Raw genomic sequence first — 13,059 nt, forward strand, 5'->3', positions numbered from 1 at the left:
AAAATAACTTGAAATTTGAAGAGCATGCAATGAATTTAAATAAAAAACTGGCCACTGGCTGTTTTGCTGTAAAAATGTCATCGCAGGAATTGGGATCCTCTGATGCAAAAATAGTATACCATGCAGTAATTGAATCCCATCTCAGATACGGCTCCCCATTTTGGGGAGTATGCAATAATAATTTCATGAAAAGCATCCTGATTACGCAAAAAAGAGCAATTAGATACATTTCGAAAGCTAAGGCGTGTGATCCATGCAAACCACTTTTTGTATTGCATAAACTACATACTGTTGTTGCCATATTCATAGCGGAGACAGTTTGCCTGATCAAAAAACATCTGAATAAATTCAATACGGCTAACCGCTATCCTACACGGAAGCAAAACAGTATTAACTTACCCAAGCCGAACTCTACTTTAGTGAAGGACTCTATTATTTATAATGGTTGCAAGATGTTCAATCACTTACCTGATTTTATAAGAGACATTAACACATTAGATAATTTTAAAAAGGCTGTTTACTTCTTACTGTGTAGTCGCCCGTATTATACTTTGGAAGAATTTTATGCGGATAGCTTTTAATCTAATTATTTCTTATTTTATTTACTTATTTTTTCTCTTATTGTTAAGGATTTTTATACTATATGTTGACTGACAAATTGTACCTTTTAGCATTTAGTGTTTTATTTATATAAGTACTTTGTCCACAAGAATTCCTAGTTCTTTATGACAATAAAGTATTGATTAATTGATTGATATTTAGATTTAGATCAAACGATAGGTTGATAGTTCGCCAATGATATAATATTTTTGACAATTTCTTAAGAATGTTCGAAGACAAAAGATATATCCCCTGCAGAATTTCCTCCTCTGAGCTCTGATTGTGGCATCATCAAAACAATAAAAGCGGCACAGCCTGAAAATATCCAACACTGAAGACGAATCGAAAAATGCCATTCGAGGAAAAAAGAGCATTCAGATCTTCATGACTCAACGACCTGAAACGAGAATGTTTATGGTTCTATAATGCGGCAAGGATTCTCTTTCAACATTGCAGCAAACCCCACAAAATGTTCTTTTCATTCTCATGACTAGTTTGCGGCAAATTGTAACGGTGATAAGGATGTTGATTGCTGATAACAGTACAGTATGCCCTTCGTTAGCAGGACACCGCGTTAATAACAAAATATTGTAACGAATTTGAAGCCGGCCCTGACCGATATCTCAGCCAGCGAATAAACAATGACTCACCGCGGAAGGAATGCACTCGACAAGCCACCGCGAATAGTCTAGGCCAGTGCCGAAACCCCTAGAGAGATCTGGAGCATTCGTTGACGATATAAAAAAGCCGCTCTCCGTCTCGAGCGGCAGTCAGTCAGTCTGTATCTAGAAAGCGAATCGAGCGGTTAACTAACAGTGAAGATAAATTAAGCGTTAGTTGCTAAGTAGTGTATATAAATTAGTTGTGATAGTGAAGTATTGTTAAAAATAAATTTGTTTAAGACAGTTAATTCTTTAAATCGTAACAATATGTTATCGACTTTTTTGTGTGAAGATTGGCTGGGGTGTTCAGATTTTCATTCGGATCTGTATTTTTCTGAATAATTCCTGGATTTTTGGAGCTTCAACCATTCAGACAAATTTATAAGACTGAAAACCTTATCTCTATCTTTCTTGTCGTTTCTATACGAATCAACGATGCGACCAGAATAGTCTGGGACCATGATTTTGCTGCTTCTTCGACCTACCACCTGCAAGTTAAACTTTGCTTCAGATGGTGAATTATTTCCATCGCTAGACATCTCAATATCTGTATTGAGGGGTGATGTGGGTTAATCGATCTTGAAATTACTAAATACTAAGAATATCTTTCGTTCAGTCTTGAAAGTTTGGATCCGGGAGATTAGCTTTCGTAAAAAGTCATTGTAATCAACGTAGAAAAATATAGAAAATAATTCCCGAAAAAATTACTCTGAGCCTGTCAGACTTAGTCTACTCATGATAGACTTGCAGGATGGTAGTAAATTCTGTATAGGCAAGAAATTGCTCCCAAGTATATTTCCCTCAGATCACTTTGCTCGTTCTGTCACAGTTAAGGATTTCAATGTCTAAAATTCATACGTTTAAAAAATTTACTGGCCTTATGGCATAATAGTCTTTGATCATAATAAAATTGACAAATATTTCTCATTTACTGAAATATCAAAACTGAAAAGATGTGGGGTGAAATCAGGCGTGGATCCAGAGGGGTCAGTACAACTTTTATCACACCCCCAGGATCAGGCAAAAAAGGCCCAGGATTCTACTGCAAAATAATACAGAGTAAAACACATGAAAAGAACTCAAAATGAAGAGATTTTTCGAAGTTAAAATGGTATTTAGTATGGCTATGTTCAATTTGTTCATATCATTTTTCCAACAGTTAGTTGCCCATTAAAGTAGGCAACCTGTACGGTTTGTTTTCCCCTAGAATGGTGTGTTGAATCTGCGCCTGACTCAAGTTCGGAAGAAGATTTTATACTCACCAACATAAATATGAATGGATTCAGTAGCTAGGGCATCCACTACACTTCCAGTCAGACGTGACGAGGTTCCGATGAGAATTAATATAGATTCTCTAATCTTCATCCACTTATGTAAAATACCGATAAGAAATAGGATAGAGAAGACTCCTATCACAGTACTGACACTACCGTATATGTTGTACATGGTTAATGTCCAATGTAATTTTTTCCTGAGGTAAGGAAACATCAGTGAACCTTCACCGTACAAGCAAAAAACCATTACTGTAGATGTTGATGCCATCATTAATATTTTTGGTGTATTGAAATTTTCTCGACTTTTGATGGCGACTTCAACCATTTCCTTTAAATTCTTCGTTTGGAGTAACCCCTTAAGTTTGCCCTGAAATAAAATAGGCCGACTTTGAATAGGAACTTAAATACACCAAAAGGTCATGCTGGAAGAAAATATAAATTTTTGAATCTATTCGTATATCACAATGACATATAATTCTGAAAAAATAAATTGGAAAAAAATATATAGAATAGGATTATTCCAAAAATACTAATGAATTATTTTATGAATGGATTCAAGGATATTGCTTGCCAATACTGCTTGCTAAGATACTGCTTGTCAATCCCAACGGGTCTAGATACTTTTGGTCGGTTGCTAACGCACAGTTCCACCACTAACACAAACGGATGGTTCAATTGCAATATCAGCCATAGAAAAATCAAATCTACTAGCTGAACAATTTGCGTCCCACTCCACAGTCGATTTTCTGGGAAAGGCACCATCCACTAGAATATACAATGCCGGAAATCACTTTTCGACAACGTCTAGTCAGGCGAATTTTGAAACAGCTCAATATCAACAAGGCGTTTGGCCCTGATGAAGTGTCCGTCATCGTACTTCAAAAGTGCACAAATGAACTCGCACCAGTATTTTGCAGACTTTTCAACCCATTTTACAAGAAAGAGGTGTTTCCTTCTTGTTGGGAGATTGCTCGCGTTCAGCCTATTCCTAAAAAGGGCAAGAAAACTCTTCCAAATAACTATGGGCCAGTCGCTTTGCTATCAGTAATATAAAAAATCATGGAGAAAGCCGTAAACTACCATATCCTTAAATATTTTGAAGGCTTCAACATCTAGAGCGTTCATCAATATGGCTTTTGGAAACAAAGATCAACAGGCGACCTTCTATCGTATGTCACCCATATTTGGAATAACGCAATTGAGAAACATGGAGAGTCAAAATCTATTGCGCTTATTATTTCTACGGCCTTTGACCGTATGTGGCATGAGAGTTTGCTGGCCACACTTCGATGCTATGACTTTTCGGATCACTTTTGTGTATGGCTCTTAAGCTTCCTGAAGATCGTTCCCTGCGAACGGCCGTCGATGGATATCTCGCTAATACTTTTAGCATTAACGTTTGTGTTTCACAGGGATCCATATTGTCTCCAACCCACTTTCTATTGTATATCATCGACTTATTGAAAAAAACCAAGGATTCAATATATTGCTTTGTTGACGACACCCCACTTGTTTCGTCATTACATTTGGATTCCAGGACATCGGCTGCGAATGCACATCTTCACCGGCAGCAGGAAATTGAATATCTCAATGAGGATCTAGAAGTGATTTCGAATTGGGGTGAAATTAACCAAGTTCAATTTAATGCCTCAAAAACCCAAGCATCGGTTTTTTCCAAAAAAATTAATGTTTCCGATATAATAATGTCAGGTCAGACAATTCCGTTTTCTACTTCGATACGTTTGTTGGGGGGATAAAATGGACACCAATACGTCTTGGCACAATCATGTCGCTGTAATTGCAAAGGCTGCTTCTCAAAAGCTTGGAACACTGTTCCGAACCAGAAAACTGTACACACCTCAGCAACTTTTGATGCTTTATAAAGCTCAGATCAGAACTTCTTCAGAGTATTGTTCACATGTATAGAGCTCCGCCCCCAAACATACCCTGAAACTGCTGAATTCCACCCAAAAAAGAGCCATCCGCCTGATTGGATACCCGAACATCACTTGCAACTTGATAGTCTGGAACATCGAAGAAAGGTTGGAGATTTGTCTCTCTTCTATAGATACTTTCACGAGAAGTATTCAAGTGACTTGTCACATTTGATTCCACCAATAGCGGTACATATCAGAATTACGCGACGGACTGAGGCTGCTCATCGTTTTGAGGTTCAACTCAGTACACCTCGAACTTCAGTGTTTAAGAACTCTTTCATTTGGAGAACGGCGTTTATATGGAATGAACTTCCTGAGAAAGTTTTTCCAAATGGATTTAATAATGGATTCAAATCCAAATACTTCAAATACTTTCGCACGGGCACCGCTCTAAGAGCGCCTTAAGGATTTTCCTGTAGTGCTTGTGTTTTGTCTTTAAAAAATTATCTGTTTCTCAACAATTCAAGACACCTATGAAAATATTGATATAAATAAATATGTGGCGGGACTAGCGGGAGTCTTTTTGACCATACCCATATGTTTTGAAGATGAAAGTGGAAGCAATGTGCATTCGTGTTACCATACAACCTTAATTGAGAAGTCCCATTGGGACTTCTTAAGGTGGAAGTACTGGGACCCCAGCTGTTCTTATTCTATATCAGTGATTTACCTGCCACATAGAAAATGGCAAGTCTGCATTTATGCAGATGATACAATAATCATTTCAACTACTTACATGGACTTGATGAGTGACATTCAATTAGTGACATACAATAATGTGAATGAAATGAGCCTTATTGAATTCAGCAGTCCCAAAAAGTTATTAAAAAACATAAAGTTCAACTTCGGCTACACCAAAATCATATCAGCAGAAAGTATATAAATTCCTTGGCACAGAGCTAGATTACGAATGTATCAGTTCCAAATAAAGCTTCCACAGAAGTCATCTGACTAATATATAATATATCACGCTCTTGACTACACGGCAATGAGCTGTAACATTATCACATGGGGTAGATAAACTGAAGCATTTTACAAAGCTGATTCATTGAGATTCATTTTTGGCGTGGACTACAACGAATCTTAATAATAATATTTATTCACTACAAAAAAACAATACAAATATAAATATAACACTACATATTACTGGAGTTTCTTCCCAACACCAAATCGTTATTTTTAACACCTCGACACGTGTTTCGATCTCCAAGAGATCATCTTCAGGGATATTAAACTGGAAACTTCCCTAAGCTAACGCTATTTATGCTATACAGATAAACCATACAGGTATACCACACCTAAAAATTATTTTTACAATTTGCCTTATCTATCATTTTACAATATGTCCTTATGTAATGTTTAAATGTTATACCTATATATAAAACAATTTTCAGCTATATAAAAAAATTAATTTCACAATATTGCCTAAATTTATTTTTACAATGTATTCTTATGTAGTAATCAGTAAACCCAATAATATTATTTTAACTAGCTATGTAGTATGCTATTTGGTATTGGTCCGTCATCGTTATTCATAATATTATTATGTTTACTTATGTCCACACTCTCATAGGCATCTAGTTGCCTGTTGTTATTAACTTGTCTAACTAATCTCAATGAACTGAAGTCTATGGAATGGTTTTGTTGCAAAATATGATGGACGACTGCTGACTTTTCAGGTCTTCCATATTTTAAGTGTGCTATATGTTCCTTAGATCTTTTTGTCTGTCCATAATATTTTGTATCGCAGTCCTTACATTCAATTTCGTAAATTCAAGACTTTTCCGAATTCTCGAATAATAGATAAGGCAAATTGTAAAATTAATTTAGGTGTGGTATACCTGTATGCGTGGTATACCTGTATGGTTTACCTGTATAGCATAAATAGCATTAGCTTAGGGAAGTTTCCAGTTCAATCTTCCTCTTGAAGATAATCACTTGGTGATCGAAACACGTGTCGAGGTGTTAAAAAATAACGATTTAGTGTTGGAAAAACTCCAGTAATATTCATTACTACACCAAAGGTTCCAAACAGTGCATAAATAATAACACTACATGCTTATACAGGGTGAGTCAACAAGATTCCTTCGGTCCATTGCTATCAGGGAAAACAATTTTTCGAATTGCTCAATTTTTTTTCGCAGTCATATCGATAAATACTATCTTTAAAAAATATTTTCTCGCATACTGGGTGATTAAGCCGAGCGTGGCCAACCAAGTTATATTTTTCAGATAGAACACCCAGTATATGAATAAGTCATTCGATTACATATTTTTTAGCTCTCTAAGGAATTTTTGTTTACGAATTTCCATTGCGGCATTGCCAAGTTATTCCAGAAAAACATATTTTGCACCACCCGCATGTCTACAGCAATGAAGTGGATTTTTTTAGGAGTAGTTAGTCAACATCACTATGATAATTTCCGGAATCTCAATTTTCGGAAACAATATAGGTTTCATTTATTTTCAAACAGACATAATTCAACTTTTTCAAATATAACACCCTGTATTTTTTCATTTGTATGAAATTTTTCAACATTTCACTACATTTTTTATCGGTATAGGTACTATACGAAAAACTGGAATTTTACAAATTATACCAAGTTTTAGTAATTGTTGTAACCACAATGTATTTTCTTACGTTCTCTTACTCAAATTTGTTTTTCGAATATTCCAACTAATCGCTAGTACATTAGCATTTTTCATACCATCAAGTGACAGTTATCAGCGGTTTCAACGGTAAGAAACGCGTAAAAAACCTAAAGAATATTTATTCTGCTTTTTTCTTTAAAAACCCAGTTATCATTTCATTTTTATTTCATTTCAGGCTCTAAAAACAAAATTTGAAAGAACTTGTAATGTCAATTACGAGAAGTTCGAACGTGTCTTGCCCTGTAACAAATGAAGAAAATACATTTCAAATTGCTCTTCACCTTGTTGAAAACCCCATGTGAGTACCCGAGACCTGAGCAGGGAATTAGGATGTTCTCAAACCAGCGTGTCTCGAATACGAGCAAGCAAATTTCATCCCTACCACATTCAATTGATGCAAGAGTTAAGAGGAAGAGATTTTGAAAAACGTGTTCAATTTCGCTTAGAAAATATCAGTCAGGAAAATTATTTTTTCGATTTCTTGTTATAACTGATGAAACGACTTTTCATAAAAACGGAACTGTGCCATAACATGCATTTTTATGCAACGGAAAACTCCCATTTTGTTCGTTACCTGAACCATCAACAGAGTTGGTCACTGAATGTTTGGGACGGAATTCTCGGAAAAAGAATTATCGGTCTGTATTTTTCGGATGTGCATCTCACAGGAAGAAAATATGTAGAGTTTTTTCGGCATGAGTTTTTGAATTTATTGAACGGGGTTTCATATGGAACAAGACTTTGAATGTGGCTACAACAAGACGGTGCACCACCACATTTTAAATCTCAGGTACGGGAATACCCTGATCGTTTCAATAAAAAATGGATAGGTAGGTGTGGGCCTGTGGCGTGGCTACCCAGATCACCTCACCTGATCAAAATGGATTAATTAATGGGGGTATATCAAATGAATTATCTACTAAACTTCTCCAACATATATAGAAGACATGATACGAAGAATCACAAGAGCTTCCAGGGGAATCCCAGAGGATATGCTGGAACGTGTAGAGAATTCGTTTAAAAAAACTGACATTATGGAGGAAGCATCCAATTTCAAAAAATCAACTCTATACAAAGATGTTTAGATCATGCAAAGAAGTAACTCTCACACACAAACTGAAAGAAAAAGCCTTCTCAAAAGAGCTACTTTCATACAAACGTTGAGTTGAACGAAAAAAAAAAATTTTTCGAAAAAAAATACTTTTATATGAACATTGAATTATACAAAAATCACTTTTTTCTATTCAGTTTCTATTACAAACATTCGTTATGGAATTGAATCAGATATCATTCACAGGATTGCTACACAATATAGTAAATGGAACACTGTCCTCCTCACTGGTGGACATCCGATGTTTCGGCATAAGACACTTGCCTTATTGCCCCTTCAGCACCGAATCTTTATAAAAACAAAACTCATTCATTAAATTAGGACTTTATGTCACGAATGAGTTTGATCTACTCAAATCATCGATGACAGTACTTACTTATTTGATTAAATGCCGGAACATCGGATGTCCGATGTACATAAAGGGAGTAATATTATTTGTTCTGATAGAAATAATTTATGTGGCAAGACTAACAGGGTCGGTTAAAGTGGACAAAAGTTTCATATTTTGGGGATATAAAATAACCTTTTTCAGATCGAGAATATCAAACGTTGTTTTTAAAATATTCGCCAAAAACTAACTTTCAATCCTGTTCCATATTTGTTATAATCTGATATAAACCAATTTGCAATGCGACGTTTCTTTCATTAGATTTCATCAACTTTTTTTTTTGAATACGGACCTTTAGTTTATTTCATCGGTTTTTGTAGCAATGTTAATAACAAATTCAGCTTTGCATTCCAGTACATGAGTTTTCCGACGTTTTTCTCTTCATCACTGTATGGTTAATGCTTTCGCGGCCGTGGTTTTCAGTGTCACTATTTTTCGACTTCGAAGGCCGTTGATATTTGGAATTTCTTCCTGACGTTTCGCTAGCGCGAGTGGCTAGCTTCTTCAGAGGTGATGACTGGCAAGAATAACTCAGGATGTATAAATCTCTGAAGAAGCTAGCCACTCATGCAAGCGAATCGTCAGGAAGAAATTCCAAAATTGGGCGGCCTCCAAACCCGAATAAAAATAGTGACACTGATCACTGTATGGTAATACAATTCTCGGTCAGAGCTACCTATAAAAGAGTCAAATACTTCCAAAAAAAGCAGTATTTCAACTTTCTCATGTATTTATATATTTACACATTCTATCTGTTTTTCCTTTTAAGCAGCTGTCGCCCCCTTACGAACGACAACTCTGAAAAATCGAAACTTGTGCGAGCTAAAGACTAACAAGGTCTAACCTTTTAACGTGTGATTCCTAACACGATAATAAATATAATTCACAAAAAATAGTGAATTTCACTACAACCATACTAGATATAAAAAACAACAAACACTTAAATCATTTTAATAAAACACGATTCACAAAAAACCCCCTTCTATGTTGGAGTGTATTTTTATAACATTCTTTCTGAATCTATAAAATTAACAAGGAATTCCAAAAACCTTTAATAAAATGACTCGAAGTATTTTCATTTCTTCCCTCCTTTTTTCACTAAATGAATACATTGAGGACTGCATCAAAGAGCTACTGAACTTTCAAACACATCTTATACTCGTTCCGAACCGCTTCACTTCTCATTTTCAATCATTTTCAACAATTTCATTATAATTTCCCATTGACTCACATATTTTTTTATTATATATATTAGTCTGTACATGTTCAATCAATTATTAAGTTTCCTTATGTGTAAATATCTATTGAATAAAAACTTTCCGATTTTTCTCATGCGATGTGAATGATCTGTGGAGATTAATAAACTATTCATCTATCTATATATCTAATTTTCATAATTTACTGATGAAATATATGAAATTTAGGCATTTGACACCTACCTAAGGGTAACTTATTGAAAAAATCATTGGTTGTTATTCTTCGAAAAATTGCCCATGGTTATGTAAAACAGAAATTTCGAACCCGCTTACCTTTGACATAACGTTATTGCAGGCTTCATATTGCTGAAACTTGGAAGTAGTTGCCAACGCTAATGGTTGGTACTAAAAAAGAAATACCACTTTATTGAGGAGTGATAATGTGAAAAAATAAGTGCGTTTTTCATATGTGGGTTCAACAGGAAATTCAAACTCCATTCATACAAGATAAATACATTTTTCGAAATCAGCCCCATACAGTATCCCCATCCATGGGGCTGATTTCATACGACTCGTGAATGCGATCCAATAGTTCACAAAATCATTTTCAAATGGAGCGAGACAATTACCATTCCAGCTTGATACTTGATAAACTGAGCAAATTTGAGAGAGGTATCTCTTGATGTATTCAGATGAAACTATGGGTTATATTTTTATGTGTTATGGAAGATGAAATAATGATGGATCTTAGATTAAATAAGTGGAAAGCAGAAAAGGTGAGTGGCAACAAGATAAATATGATGATTAGATTGTTTCGAGACGGGTTATAAAATGTACACGTATAGTGCAGCTGTCCAAAACTATTGGGTTCATCGGAAACGGAAAATCCCAGACGACACAATGATGGTGAAAAACTCATTCCAGATAAATTAGACATACCTCGGTCTCCACGTTTTCAACTGATTCAGGTATACAATAAAAGGTATAGATAAATCCGATTGCATGGCACACTGCAGCTGTAACGAATACAGTCTCATAGTTTGTTACATAAAATAAAGCTGATCCGGCTAAGTTTCCTGTCACAGTTCCAAAGGCCATGAAAACTTCAAAGATTGCCATCCTGAAAAAACGTACAAGGAAAGTCTAACACGCGGTATCGGAAACTAAACTTTTACTTCTTAATTATTCGGCTCAAAAATATCCTTCTTCACTCTACAGAGCTTTCTACAATGTTTATGGTCTTTATCACGCATACAATATAAAAAGTGTATGGTCACATAACTAATGCCTAATATAAATGGTAAAAACTTACATTTCAGCATTGACAAAGACAATAGGCATTGTCGAAAATTTTATATTAATGGAGAATGTCACCTGAGATGATGACAAAAACGTCGACCTCTGAAAAATACATAACGGATGGACATCCGAAAAAGCATCTTCACAGAGTTACGTATCACGTGCGGTAACAAATCTTGAAAGTGCTATCCCTTTGAAAAGTACACAACGGATGAACCTACGACTTTGTAGGTACGTGTGGCAGATACCCAACGGAAAAACAACAACTAACCCAGCTAATGCCGCTCAGAGAGTTGAAGTAGAACCATCAGTCACCTGTGCAACGTCTTCGACTTAGAAGATTCGTCGCAAGTTTTTGCCCAGTATGGAATGCAGAAATTGTTAGACCGGTTTCGGGGTGTTTGCCCCATCATCAGTACCGGGCATGGTATCACGATCAAACAAATATAATTCCAGCTAGTCATGGAATCTCCCTGCGCGGCATTAACTGGATTAGTTGTTGCTTTACCGTTGCCTCTAAACAGGTGTGACCAAAATTTCATGAAAAAATATTCATTATTAACAAAGTTATGACAACTCAAAAATTCGAAAACTCACACAGCTAACAGTCACAAAAAACACCCTATATCAACAGATATAGCCATGAGAATATTTTTTAATGATTTCAACAATAAAGTGCCGCCAGATGAAAAAAAACAAATAGCGTAAATATTTTTAATGAAAATAACGGAATTACATTCAAGTTTTCACGCAAATTAACTAAAACTAAGACCTAATATTTCAATTTAAATCTTAGTTGCCATGGAAATGATATTACAGTTTGACACTTGTGAAAGATTTGAGTGTACTATTGTCAACAATATTCACCTTACAGTTCTTCGAATCATTTTGTGTCATGGCTGCAAGATTGAGCGTAAGAAAGAAAATTGAAATTGTACGCCTTTCGGGAGATGACGTTAGAAGTGCTAGAAAGGTTTGTAGAGTATTTAATGAGAGACATCCAGATCGTCCTCGTATTAGCTGCGGTACGGTAAATAAAATAAATAAAATATTCAATGAAACTAGTGCAGTATCAAAAATGATGTTAAAAAGTAAGCCTGTACAAAGACGAAACAGGAATGACAGGAATGATCAAATCATTTTAGATTATTTCGGAAATAATCCTAATGCCAGTATAAGGAATGTCACTTTAGATTTGAATATTCCACGAGAATCTATTCGGAGATGTCTCAAGGCGAAGAATATTAAACCTTTCAAGCCAAAATGTTTACACACACTTCAAGAAGGTGACGAAGCAAGACGCCTGGAATATTGTTTATGGGCCCAAGGGGAATATTTAAACAATAGAAATTTCCTAAAAAATATTTTATATACCGACGAAGCCACTTTCATTACAAATGAAGTAGTGTCATCACAGAATTGTCGCTATTGGGCAGCGGATAATCCTAACTGGGTAATAAACTGTAAAAGCCAGTATTCCCAAAAAATCAACGTCTGGTGTGGGATATTGAACGAACTAATTATTGGTCCTTTCTTTTTTGAGGAAAACATTAATGCGCAGAGATTTCTAGAATTTTTAAACACAGAGTTTTCGGATGCTATTCACGAGCTGCCAATCAATGAACGATCAAATTTAATTGTCCAGTTAGATGGGTGTTCAGTTCATAATGCCAGAGCTGTGAGGCAATGGCTTAACGAACATTTTACAAACCGATGGATAGGCCGTGGTAGTCCGTTTATAGAGTGGCCACCCAGATCTCCAGACCTCACAGTTTTGGACTTTTTTCTCTGGGGACTTCTCACACAAAAGGTTTACAAAAACCGCTCAAGAGATAGAAATGAACTTTGTGCAAGAATTCGACAGGTATGTGCAGATATTAGCCCTCAAGAACTAAGGAACGTTATCAGAAACATTCGTAAACACTACGACACATGTATCG

General features: G+C 35.6%; 1 protein-coding gene across 3 annotated transcripts in view; it reads right to left on the reverse strand.

The window, feature by feature from the left end:
• Positions 1-13,059, reverse strand: part of LOC111513036 (probable peptidoglycan muropeptide transporter SLC46) — a 35,091-nt gene that overhangs the window by 6,835 nt on the left and 15,197 nt on the right. For 2 of the 3 annotated variants that reach the window (XM_023169195.2, XM_074180537.1), the window contains exons 4-6: positions 10,760-10,940; positions 10,154-10,225; positions 2,525-2,903 (exon numbers count right to left, since the gene is read on the reverse strand). In XM_023169195.2, the coding sequence (XP_023024963.2) occupies positions 2,525-2,903; positions 10,154-10,225; positions 10,760-10,940 (632 nt within the window). The remainder of the gene's footprint in view (positions 1-2,524; positions 2,904-10,153; positions 10,226-10,759; positions 10,941-13,059) is intronic. The other variant, XM_023169196.2, reaches the window with a different exon arrangement.

Source organism: Leptinotarsa decemlineata, unplaced genomic scaffold, assembly GCF_025532065.1.
Source record: "Leptinotarsa decemlineata unplaced genomic scaffold, Ldec_3_MD MMD2_tig00026299_RagTag_RagTag, whole genome shotgun sequence".
Classification (NCBI taxonomy): Eukaryota; Metazoa; Arthropoda; class Insecta; order Coleoptera; family Chrysomelidae; genus Leptinotarsa; species Leptinotarsa decemlineata.